The sequence below is a fragment of the Poecilia reticulata genome, chromosome 21 (genome assembly GCF_904066995.2).
Source record: "Poecilia reticulata chromosome 21, P_reticulata-male-v2, whole genome shotgun sequence".
Lineage (NCBI taxonomy): Eukaryota > Metazoa > Chordata > Actinopteri > Cyprinodontiformes > Poeciliidae > Poecilia > Poecilia reticulata.
The window spans coordinates 17799900-17813483 of NC_088850.1; the positions used below are offsets into that span (position 1 = coordinate 17799900).

Sequence of the window (13584 nt, forward strand, 5' to 3'; positions counted from 1 at the left end):
CAACTGAGGAGAAAAGGAATAGTGTGCCTCCTACTGCAGGCCCCAACACAAATCAGGCACGGCGCCAGCTCCGGTCCTGCCAAAAAAAAAAAAATCTGCTTAAACGGTGACTCTCATCCTGTGCACCGGAAATTCAATTTGTTCCATAAGCCCGGGAAGAAAAAAGCAATTATTCACAGTCCACACTATTCACAATCTGCTTCTTTAAGATAGATCCCTTCTTCTCCCATGCTAACAAATAAGCCCCCAGATTAGTGGTGTGTGTGGCTGCTCATAGGGGCGGCCGGTTGAAGAACAAAGATTAAGCCGACTAAAAAGCCTGTCAATCAGATTGAAAGATAAATTCAGTCTCCGCAAGACAAGCTGCGCGCCCCGCTTCCCCCCCCACACACACACACACAGTCCCCGCCCCCCGTCCTCCTCGCAGGACATGTGTAAAAAGCCACTAGATAATGGCTTGATAGCTGGATGTCACTTCGGAACATGCAGGAGAGGACTAAGCACATGTCAGAGGAACACTTCTTTTACACCAATTACACTACACAGAGCTCTCAAAAACTAACCCCCACATCTGATCAGCGGGAAGTGCTGTCAGGGGAGCCCGCTGAGCCGAGGCTCCAATTTACACTTGGGGTATTAGGTGGGACCCTAGCGTGACAGTGCAAAGTACAAGCCGAGACGCTTCCACCGCGACTTCAGCATCTCCCGGCCATGCGGGAGGCGAGATCCGGCGGAGCCGACAGTTGCTCATGTTTGAGTCATAGCCTTGTTTGCTTTGCATTTCTCACAAGAACAACACCTGCTGATGGGGAGTTGTGAAAAATGGGCCGCTTTGGTAATTGGGTCCCTGCTAAATTCAAGAAAGTTGATGGTTTAACGCTAGATGAGGTTTTGACAGACGCTGGCATCAACGCGGGATGAATGGAAAACGACAGGATAAGCCTAAACTGTGGGGACGGGGGCAGGAAAAAAAAAATCTTACCAAGTATTTTTTGTCTAGATTCTAGTGCAAATGTTTTAGAATACTTGAAATGAGACCAAACTAACTTACAAATAAGTTTTCAGCAAGAAATAGAAGTTTGTTTTAAGTTTAAAAAAAGTACTAGTTATAAGTGAAAATCTGCCCAGTGCCAAAACTAGTAAGATTGAGTTTTTGCAGTGTGGCGTATGCAGCTATCCGTCTGTTGAGTTCAGCAGGATAGAGATGCGGAGTGGACTTTGGTTGATCACCCAAAAAGTCTACTTTCTCCATCTTCCTCACATATAGTCCCATCTCTCAAAATATAAAAGAGGAATTTTTTTTTCAAGAACCTAATAAAGTGATATTCTTTGCTTCCTTTCGTAATTAACCTTCTCTTGAAAGCATCTTTTATGAAGAGATCTACAGAAAGAAAAATAAAAAATCAGCTGGCAATAGCAATCAAAAATAAAACGAGAAATGAAACCCTCTGAATGGGTCAGAAATAAGTGCTCCTCTTCAGAGCGGATGCTGTTACAGACTGAAGGGGACTCATTTTAACCATTTCCAGCATCAGTGAGATGGTGATAAATCGGCTCTCATAAAGCAAAGAAGCTGAAACAGAAGCTGTTTCAAAGTACCAGGCATGTTCAGCCTGGCACTTTGAAACATGATGGGACTCCACTGAATAAGACGAATGTGGAAAAACAAGGTGCTTTCCGTTTCCCTCTTCAAAGGAGTCTAATTCCATCTAATTAAGGAAACGGGCTGGATTTAGAAATGCAGCGATCTTCAACAAAATGTCAGCATTAAAGTAAGGAATATACACAGACTGATGTTTACAGTAAATGCTTTATATTTTGCTAATAACTAATAAAATTGCTATAGACAGTGAGCAGTCACTTCCTGTCGTCGTTTTGTGCTTGTTCCGACTTTGTGGCCTAAACCTTGTTTAACTCCAGAGCTGTGTAACGCCATCTGATTCTCAAACACAAGATATGACATTGTTTTCACACCAACACGCTAATTAATTTATATTTACAATAAACGAATGAATGTCTAAAACATTAAATCAGAGCTTATCCCCTCAAATATTATTTATTTTTGAATGGATTTTTGTAATTTCTTGATATCTTGTTCATTTTGAAGTGCGCAAAAGAAAAAGAAAAAAATTCCAATCTGCCTCAGGAGAGAAGAAATACACTGTTGCTGTTTTTAGTCAGGCTTTATGTGCAGAACTACTTCTGTTTGTGCTGTTTTGAGGAAAATAATTTCTGTATTTTACTATAGATATTTTACTGTTAATTCGGTCGAAGTCAGCTAAAATTCGCGTCAGCCGGTCAGAGATTTACAAAATCGACGAGCTGAAACTGGCAAACAAAATGTGTGATCAGTACATTTCTACTTGGCAGGCAAGGAGAGTTTATTTATATAGCAACAGTCGTACACAAAGATATCTAAAAAGTATGCCAAAGCAAAAGACTAATTGTTAACAAAAACCAAAAGTTTCTAAGATGAGTAATGACGGTTTTTGGTATGACAGCTAAATGAAGGGTTCTCACAAAAACCGGTTTGTGAGAACTAGCCTCCCAACAGGAAGTGGCATCATTTACTTTGTTCTGCTTCTTTTCCTAAAAGCTGCCTTAAAGTAATAGTTTAAAAACACATTCTATATATAATTGTATCTGAGCATGTGTGTGGAGTTGCTGTTTTTAACCAGAAGGAGCTTCATCCTGCTGTGCCATGAAGCTGTTGTTTGGTTTCACCGATGTAGAGGTCGGTGCAAACTTTGCTGGACTGGACCTCACACACAACTCCACTCATCTGAGGCTTTGGTGTTCCGCCCTTGGGATGAAGCAGCCTCTGTCTGAGGGTTTTGTAGAGTTTAAAATTCAATGCCCGACGCCACAGAGACAATCTAGAAACATCCAGACGTTACGCAGAGACACCTTCCCTGCTTTCCGAAGCCTTATTTGTTTTTACAAATTCAAAACTGAATGGGTGGCTTTCGAATTTCGTCGTTTCTATAATTCATCGAGGTAAATATTTTATTTGTTGGATTACTGTCTGCCGGTGCAGCACTACAGCGTGTGCAGCATGAAGACCGTTATTCAGCGAAAATAACTCAAACCGTCAAATAATGTGGATTTCTTACAACGACCTGAACAATAGGTATTGTTGGAGGAGAATTCCTACGACGAGTCGCACAATTACGCCTCAAATTGCAGGCTGCGCTCAAAATCCAATCCGCTTCCATTACATCCTTCAAGGTCTCAGAACGGAAGCAGGTTTTAAAAAAAAAAAAAAAAATCGAGCAAAAAGGGGGCGGTGGAGTTTGGACTGCAGCTTTACAAAGCTACAATCTTGGTGTTATAACAGTTTTAAGATTCAATAAATCATATGCATGAGTTTCCATTTCAAACCCGGTGACGTTTTCATGCTTCTGCCTTTCTCGTGCTTCTCAAGCGGGCACGGCTGTTTTAAGAAGCACGCTGCTCTTATTATAATATTAATGAACAAAGGAGAGGGCAGGCTCCATAATTCATGGTTAGTTTAAAATTTAACCCTCAAGTGGATCTTATTTCATATCTATAGTTTATTCAGAGGATTTGGTTTTAGAAGGCTTTTCTTTTTTTCACATTTCTTTAGGTCTTAAAGGACACATTATACCAGTTTTCTTTTTGAAGACAATTTGAAAAAAAAAACAAAAAAAAAACACAAAAAAAACATTTGAGATTCTAGGTAAAATGACCATGACTAGCTTATACACAGCAGTAAGGTAAAACATCTCAGTTTTTTCAGGCCTGCCTTAAGATAAATTTATGATGCATCACTCAGTTACAATCAATTGCTTTTTAAGACCATTATCGCTTTATGAGCGCACCTGTAACGCACCAAAACCGAGGTAAGAATCAGCAATAAAACAGAAAAATACAGTCAAAATACACCTTGAAGGGTTCAAAAGTGTTTGCATTTCCTTCACGGTGCGTTGAAATTGCCTTCCCGTACTTTTCATGTTTTTACGTTACAACCACGTCTTCCACAGCTCAGGAGAACCTGCCGACACGACAACGACTGGTGCAGGTAAGAGCTTTACTCAACGTTTTGACTTACACGGAGGTCTGTCACGAGAAATTGTTCCAGAAGTTTTTGTGATAAACAATAATGTTGTTTTGAGACCATTTTCATGTAATGCACTAGTGATGGCATAAGAACGTAAGAACACATTCCTAAAGATCAATAAACTTTAAATTCTATTGAACATTTAACACTGGAACTGGAAGACATTTTGAATATGGAAAATAAGTAAACAAAACAACAGAAACTACAAATAAAATGGATTATGAAGTCTGTAAACAAAACTGTCATTCAAAAAAAAAAAAAAAAGAGAAAAAAAATTATGCAAATGGAAATTATAGCGGTCCCTTTAACTTATTATGTGATTTTATTGGTTTATTGGTTTATTGGTTATTGCGACAGGTCTACTTACAGGCACAAGGTGGAGACAATCTAATGGCGCTCAACACACCATCTAAACCAAAAAGTTGCGTTGACTATAGATGGGAAAATATCTATAAGAGTCCAGCCTGACCACAGGGTAACGGCATTGATCTAACCAAGGTTATTAAAACATCAGATTGCTGTTACAAGTTGAGATGAATAAAAAAAACAAAAAACAAAAAAGAAATAATCAACTCTAAATTGCTCTGTCAAACTGCCGCTATAAGCCGGGAACTTCACTGTCAGTGGATTTGATTGCGTTTTCCACAGCTGTTGCTTATCTCTGTGGTGTCAGCTTCTGTTAACGTGTGTATGTGCGTGTGTGTGTACATGTTTAATGATGAACACAGATTTACAATTTCCAGATCCTTAAAATAAGCCTCGCTCTCTTTGTTGGAATACACGTAATTAGAGAGTTTAATGGTGGTGTATTATTAGTCTATTTCCTTCTGGAGTTAGTCAACTCTGATCGCTGAATAAAAATTCACAGTTAATAAAGAGCAAAAAAAAAAAAGAGTTCTCTTTCCAATTCTGAGGTAATGTGAAAACAGGATTAGGAAGTTGTGTGGAGGTGAAAATGTCTCAGCTGGATTTTTTTCTAGCTATTGACAAGGGCTTTATTATATATGCCCTTTCACAGGTAAAATAAGGGGGTTAGGATACGTTTCAGCACAGTCAAGCCTGGAGCGCCTGCAGGGATTTTCTTTTATTTCTAATTATACAACTATTATTAAATCTGCGAAAGCCACAGGATCTATAACCTCGCTACATTTCCTTTGATACCAGTCACTGCAATGCTAACAACAGTAAGTGATGTTGTTTTCTATTTCACAAAAAAATGAAGACAGAGACACTTTGGTATGAAATTAAGAAAAAGGAAGGAAATGCTTTTAAAAAAAAATATTAACTCCACTAAACTGTTAGAGCAGGGGATTTACGGTTAAATTACAATCTGCGTTGAAACGACCTCAAACACCTGCAGCAGAGTCAACAAATCACTTCAATCGTCAGCTTTCAAACTGAAGTCCTCCACAATTTTGCCTTGTAAACAATGAAAACATCATGCTTTTGACGCATAATCTACTAGATTCTCAATCTTTCCTCCGTTCATTTGGTGTACTCCTGCGTCGCCTGCAGAAGGAAGACTGAGAAGATGGTTACCAGAAGTTGCTGGTGGTCCACCACCACCGGAGGGTAGGTAAGGGCCGGTTCCGTCTCTTCCTCCATCCTCCCGGCTGGCGCCAACAGCGGCTCCGACGTGATGGACTTGCTCGTCTGTTCTCGGGAATCATCTGCAACAAGAACAATGCCGAACTGATGGGGAGAAACATTTATGCGCTGACTGTTGCCAAAAAAGAAATCGAATTGCTCGTGCTGTTAAGGATTGAAAAGCACAAAGTGGACCATATTTTATGGAACAAACTATCTGCCTTTCACCTTTTGGCTTTCTTCTTGCCCATTTATGACAATTGGAGAAAAAAAAAGTTATTTTGATTAAAAAAAAAAAAAAAAAAAAAAAAAGAAGCTCTGCCTGTGTGGGGAGTGGAGGTGGTATAGCTAAATTATCTCCAGAGACAGGAGCCACAGTTTGTTTGTTTATCCACTTGTGTGATCGTGCCATCCTATGACGGCTTAACCATATTTAATCAGCAGCATTCCCTCAGTCATGCAGCTGGCCTCAGCTTAGCACATCGCAGACTGCACGGCCGTAACCAAACACACAACTTTTGGCTCATTTTCTAACTTAAACACTAGATTTTTATTTCAATATACGAAAGGGTCAAAAGGTGGAAGACAGGAAGGGAAGGCTTCTGGAGTTTCTCGAATGAGAAGGTTCGATATTTGAACACGTAGCCTGAAAGATTTCTATTCAGTTCACGAAATGATTCAAAATGATAAAATTTTTTAAGAATCAACCCCATGTAATGAAGATGGAAAAAAAAGTGATGCGCCTCCGCGGATGTATTATATTATAGGCGATAAATAATGGGCAACTGATTCCACGGCAGAATGTATTAATAAAAAATGTCAACATACCATTAAAATGTGAATAAAAATAAACAGTACGCAAGTGCGGAGATAGACACTAGGTGGTGGTAGAGTGCCTCCTTTTTTTAACCACTAAACAAAAAAAAGTGCCCTTCTGAAAGTTTTTTTTTTTTCTTTAACAGTGTAATATAGTGTGTAAAATCTCACACTTTTGAGGCAACCGGAAGATCCAAGTCTGTTTTCTTCAGTTTTTTCTTTTTTAATAAAATGACATAAAATGTCACCACTGATTCTTAAAGTTAAATAACAAACATTTTTTCACATTAAAGCAATTTGGCACTATACAGACAAAAACTGCTATGATTTGATTGATGTAATATAATATAAGCATACATTTGTTATATTTTTGGTGCTATTTATGTGGCCCTCTGGAGTCTAGGGGGCCACATAAGTTACGGCGAATCGTTTTTAGCTCCCGGGCTTCAAGTTTGACATGTGTTCTATGAAAAAAAAGAAGCAGGAACGATGCGTATGAAGTAATGCAACTTTATAGGATATAACGGAGAAGACGCTTTTCGGTTGCAGTCGTTAAATATTATCTTGCATAAATACAGACCGAAAGCCGGGAGGATAAAAAGGATTTCTGCACAAGAAATTGCGCAAAAGAGAAACACACGTACCTTCTTTCCCTTGATCCTCCTCAACAGTCTGTGTAACCGCGCCGTCATCCAGGGGATGCTGCTCCTGAGTTTGCTTACTCACATTTTTGTCTTTGTGCTCTTCCTGTTCTGGCTTATTGCAGCCTTCAGCCGAGCTCGGAAGAGTTCTTGTGTCGGTCTCGTTGCTTCTCTTGAGGCTCTGTAAATCTACACTGTCCATCGACTCCGTCCCATTCATGCAGTCCACTTGTGAAACCTCCGCTTGTTTAGGCTGGACCTGAGCATCTGACGACTTGATCGTTTCCATCAAAGGCTGGAAGTCGGCCTGCTTGGCCAGACTACCCTCCTCCGAGTTGGGCGGAGGAGTGCCACAGAGGCGGTGTTGTTCTGTGCGTTTCTCTGGGGTCGCCGCTCGCCCTTCTTTGGCCGCCATCGCATCCTCCTCTTTAGGCTTTGCGTCATTTCTGCCTTCAACCACAACTGGGGGTTCGTTGGAGCTTTCCTCTTCTGTGGACGGGCCGTGCGGATGATGACCGTTGGCTTGGGGACCTGGAGTGTCACACGACGATTCCTCATCCTGTGTCAAACACGAGTCACTGGGAACTGCAGCTTCCGCCTCCTCTTCCTCCTCCTCTGTTCCTTTCTTGTAAATTTTCTTCTTGCGTATGATGCCGCGCTTCCAAGATGGCCGCCTGCAAATCTTCCTCTTCAGATGATCTAAGAGGAGGAAAAACAAACAAGATTCAAATCTTAATCAAATGCTCCCACCCTTCTTTAATGTTATACCAATCCTTTATTTTATGTTTTTCCATCAGTTTCAGATCAGTTTGAACTGGAGGCAGAGTTTCTGCAGCTTTCACAGAGGCATGTGAGGATAAAGCTATAGCCATAAACAATAATATTGTTCTTTTGAAACCATTTTCATGTAATACAATGATAATGGCATAATAATGCAAAAACACATTCTTAACATCTTTAAATTCTGAGAAAAAATTGACACTGTAAATTGAAGACATTTTAAACATCTAAAATAAATAAACAAAAATAACAGAAATGATATATAAAACAAATTATGAAAATTGCTCTTCCAAAAAAAAAAAAAAAAGTTCTAGTTCTAGTTCAGACCAAAGAACCGGACAGTTTTTCGGTAGAAAGAGAGGTAGAAGAAAAGAGATAAATCATGTAAATGAAAATTATTGAGCTGGTTTTAATTTAGCATGCAATTAATTAATTTATTGCGACAGGACAAGCTTCACAAACAAATTTAAAACCTTTTAAGACCATTGTAAATGGAATTTACGAGCTATATATCTCAAAAGAAATGTACGAACTTCGTCCAGCCAACTGGTGATAAATTTGCACTTCCCCATGATAGACGGAAAAACGCCAGCTAGCAAGGGTATGTTAGCAGTGAGTCACAGAAAGCAATGAGGACCTCTGCGTGTGACTCAACCTATTGCCTGACGGAAAACTGCAGTGAGAAAAGAAAATACAAAGTTCATGATCATTTAGTCCTACCTGTGACTAACTTATTCAAGGTAAACTTACTTAAAAAAATAAATAATTAAAAATGATGACATTCTAAGGCCTTAGGTATGTGAATTTAAGACTTACGACCGTGTCAAGTCTCATGAAGACTGTAAAATACTTTACAGGTGTTTTCTGATCGCTGTAAAATTAGCAGTCAGCCCGGCTACGTGCAACATTTAGCCCTCTTCATCAAAGGGAAATAAATAATGAGTAGCAGGGACAGCGGTGGAGCTGTGTGCATGTATAACACTAATGACGGCAGATGTTGCTTGGGATTTTAAGTGGAGAGGGAAACCAAGCCCTGCTCTCTGGGAAAGGCCGTAAAGCTGTCACAGCGAGCGAGAATGTTAAACGCAGTGAAGCTTCAAGGCATTTGACTTCATTTGCTGTTTTTTCCGGTGCGCGCACGCGCACACGCACGCACGCACGCACACACACACGCACGCACACACACACACACACACAGAGACAGAGAGATGCAACGCAAAGGATCAAAGTCAGAGTGAAGGGCAGCTGCAGAAAGAGTTGGAATAAAAAACACTAGGAGGAAGTTTGGCAGGGAACAGTTTTTAAATCAAAGACTAATGATAAAAAGACAAAAGATTTTTTTTTTCCTTTTACATTAACAACAAAAACAACAGCACAACACTGCATCTGTGACACACACTTCTGCTATGTGTGTATACAGAAATAAACAAATCCGCAGCCCCACAGCATGACAGACTCATTAAATCTATAAGGTGCTAACCTTTATGATCCTGTCAGAGGATAGTGGGATGATCCGAGTCTGCCGATACGAAAATCAATGACGTGCTAAATGATCATGATCCCTTCAAGTAATTGAGAAAAGATAACTGTGCACTTGTATACAAATAAAGGTTCCTGCCCTGACACGATTCAATTTAGTTTATTTATATAGTGCCAAATTACTACAGGCTGTTTATCTGCAGTCCATTAAGAAGAAGAAGAAAAAAATATTGGAAAACTGAGACAAAACAACTGGAGGTCTAAAAGTTAGTGAAACATCAACTACCAGAAGACAAGAGTGTACTCACTTGTTACAAATCACATTTTGCTTCTAGTTTTCACTGAATTTAGGCCTCAACTTTGACTGGGCCATTCTAACGCCTGAATACGCTTTGACCCAAACCGTTTCTCTGTAACTTTGGCTGAATGTTTAGAGTCAATGTCCTTGTTTTGTTTTTTAATTTACAATGATTTCAATTGAATCTAGCCGATAAAATCTAAACGCGCTCAACCTGACAAAAGCGAAAAGTAGCAAAAACAAACGTTTTTGTAAGGCACCGTTGTGCATTACACTGTCCAACATGGTGAATTCAAAGCACTTCGCTATGATCTTTTGCAGTATTTCAGTAGTGCGTTTGTGCCTGCAATATATTTTATGCTGCTTTTTAACCTTTTAACCTCTCTTTGCAGTCAGTGAGGATTAAAATCGCATGAACTTTTGGTGCACTCGTAGAAAACGCCCATCCTTCATTGACTATTTAAACTCACATCAAAATGCACTTAAGTGCTGCACTAAAATTTTTACTGCATTCTCGATTACACACAAGCATCCACCCGTTCCACATGTAAGGTATAAAGACACACAGGGGGACTGAAATTACACCTCGAAGCAAAGTGGAACACACAGCACAAAATGAAAACAAAACAATCTGGATTTAAACGGATCGATAAGTAAGTAAGTAAGGAAGGAAGGAAGGAAGGAAGGAAGGAAGGAAGGAAGGAAGGAAGGAAGGAAGGAAGGAAGGAAGGAAGGAAGGAAGGAAGGAAGGAAGGAAGGAAGGAAAAGACAGAAGAAATGCAAGGACAGAAGAAATGCAAGGAGGAAGGATACAAACAAGAAAGTATACAAAAAAAGGACGGAAGGAAGAAAGAAAAAGAAAGAAGGAAGGACACACCACATAAGAAAAACAGAACAATCTACTTTTAAACAGAAAGATCCGAACAGAACCACGAAGACACAAAGGAGAAAGGAAGGAAGGAAAAAAAGGATACAAAGGAGAAGAGGAAGGAGAGAAAGAAGAAAGCACTCAAAGGAAGGAAGGAGGAATGGAAGGAAGAACAGACAAGCCGACTGAAAGACAGAAAAAGGTAGAGAATGGCAAAAAAAAAAGGAAAGGAAAGATGCAGGAAAGACTCTCCAAAAATGGAGTGATTGGTGGAAAGACAATAGACAAGAAGCGACAGAAGGGAAGAAGGCAGAAAGGAAAGAATGACGTACACAACATGGAACAGGAAGCAGGGCACACAAGAAAGGAAAGAAGGGCACAAAGGAGCAAATAAGAAAAGGGTGGAAAAAGGGAAGCGGGCAGCAACAGAGGGTAGGAAGTAAATATGGAGTTTTTATCTACAGACGAACCAAGCAGAACTGGAAGTTCAGAAAACGAACCCGACTCCCCGTCTAACACTGGCCTTCACGCCTACAGCTGGTTTCAGAGCATCTGAGGCTGCTTGCGGAGAGGGGTTTAAGGTAGGATGCTGCTTTCATTTTTGGTTCTTCCTGATCTTATCTAAGGGAAGTAGACATGAGAGTATGATATACAGGAGGCAGACAGGTCTTCAGGGTTGACTGGCACATGAGATAGTTTCCTAGCTATAACAATGAGGCACCAGAGAGAGAGAGAGGGAGAGAGGGAAAGAGAGACAGACAGATAAAGCAATAACAAAGAGACAGAAACCAGGCCAGGCATCCTGGGTATTTCTGAACAGTGGCATCATACAAAGTGATGCTTCTTAGTTTGTGCGAGCTTATGTTTTTTCTCTCATTTTTGACCAGAATTTCTTATTTTACGTTATTGAAAACATCCATCAGTAATCTCTTGGTTTTGTTGAGCTCACTTCCCTCATTTTTGCTTGTTTATTTTTTCATGCATTTTATATATTCAACAAATATGCATTTTATTAAAAAAAAAACAACAAACAAACAAAAAAAACGGCTATAGTGGCCAAGTTTCAGGTAACATCTTCACTGGGAAACACACTCACCACAATCTCTTATTCCTCCCTCACGCAAAAACACAATAATTAATCAACAACGCGGCTAAAAAAATTTAATAAAAGAAATAAAAGGGTGCTGCAGGGGTCAGCTATCGCCGCTGGATGCTATGCGACAGGCTCCTCGGGGATGCAAAGGTGAGTCTGGGTGGCAGCAAATGACTCGTCATAGTCAGCTCTTAAATAATGTATGAAAATTGTTAGAGCATGAAGAGGAGACCATAGAAGAGAGATATGCTGATGGGGCTGGGATGGAGGGAAAGAAAACTGGAGCACTTTGTTATAATTAAAAGTGCCTAACCTATGCAAGATTTATGTAGTAGCACAAATTTTCAAGCCGCCGCTACACATACTTGTCAAAGTGCCCCCCCCTCTCACACACGCACAAAATAAAGCTTCAGAAAGCAGAAGCGAGATAAGACCTCTCTCCCAACTGCCACTATGCAGGTATTAAATAAATAAGTCAGACCGGTGACACCCACAGACGGCGCTCTGCGGCGTGCTTTAGTTGTCCTTACAGCCTCGACGCACATTATTGTCGGCGCTCGTCTGATTCATTCTTCAATTAAACCCCCAACCTTGGTGAATCCTTAAACTGTGCAGTGGAACGAATTCTAAATAATGATTTTTGCCTTTAATACGGCAGATTAAAAAGTGTGCAGCGCATTCGATCCGTTGCTTAGAGATGTGGCTGAAGGCGCAAACTTAAGAACTGATTCTTTCCGTTCCGTTTAAGAGAAATGTAGTCGTCGACATTTTGTCATGCATTTCGTAAAATGTGACTTGGTCTTTAAGGTGTTCCGCTTTCGCCCCAAACTACCTGCTGGGTTCTCTTCAGTCTTCATTATACATCCAGACATCTAGATTTACAATTCAGCGTAAATAAAACCAACTATTTATTAGGTGACTTCTGAATTCAACCGGTTGTGAAGGAAAACTTAAGATACTCTTGGCACAGGAGTATCTGCTCATGTTTCATAAATACTAAGTCGTTGCAGAAGATTATTTTAATTCAGAAAATCGTGTAAATCTTCTGCACTCTGAATGAACTCGCCTCGCTAATCCAACAGTCAGCGAGATCAATACAAATGCTTTCCCACTTTAAAAAAATGAATGCAGCTGATGCAAATATCAACAGCAAAAAATTGTAGGAAAGACAGAAGTTGCAGATGTAAATGCTGGAGTAAAACAATTATAAAAAATAAATACTTTTAGAAAAGGTTGACTAAGGGAAGCTCGACTAGGTGATTTAGTATATTTTAACTGATTTAAACATTTAAATATCTGCTGTAAAGGAAAAATAATACAGGTGACAACTGTTGTACTCAGGCAAATATTTAGCAAAACAGAATTTTTTTTTTTTTTTTTTACATTTGACTCCCCTTTCCATCTTAAAGGTAAACTTAAACAATCTCACATAATAACACAAGATGTGTTTTAATTGGTTAAATCTGTTAACTAACCGAGGCCTAAAATAAATTCAAAGATAGATTTAAGCAGCAAAGCCCCAGTGTTGGAGGGAAAAAAACAGAAACAAAAATAACAAAAAAAACCAGCACCTACAATAATCCATTTCACACCAAAGGGTCCCAACCCCGCCCGGACAGATGGTCTGTTGTTTACTAACCCATTTACCTCTTTCACTGCTGAATTTATGTGTGCGTTTCCATGGAAATACAAAAAAAAAAAAAGAAAAAAAAGAAAACTATTTCCTTGCCTCAAGAGATTTCTTGTTTGGCAATTCCCTCTTTTGAACTTCTATTTAGGCCAACACTTTAGAGTACATGCAGGGGGAAACTATTAAACGGGTCTAAACGGAGACGGTCGTGGACTTTAATGTGGCCGTTCATCAGCAGATGTGATTTTAACAAGAGCGAATGTAAAGCTTAAAGACGTGGTCTCGTGCTGTAAATCCCTACGCCAGCGTAG

The 13584-nt window shown here is 39.7% G+C and overlaps 1 protein-coding gene across 2 annotated transcripts in view; it reads right to left on the reverse strand.

The window, feature by feature from the left end:
- atad2b (ATPase family AAA domain containing 2B) overlaps nt 1-13584 on the reverse strand; it is an 86838-nt gene that overhangs the window by 27049 nt on the left and 46205 nt on the right. For both annotated transcript variants that reach the window (XM_008398289.3, XM_081602203.1), the window contains exons 25-26: nt 7129-7824; nt 5621-5751 (exon numbers count right to left, since the gene is read on the reverse strand). In XM_008398289.3, the coding sequence (XP_008396511.2) occupies nt 5621-5751; nt 7129-7824 (827 nt within the window). The remainder of the gene's footprint in view (nt 1-5620; nt 5752-7128; nt 7825-13584) is intronic.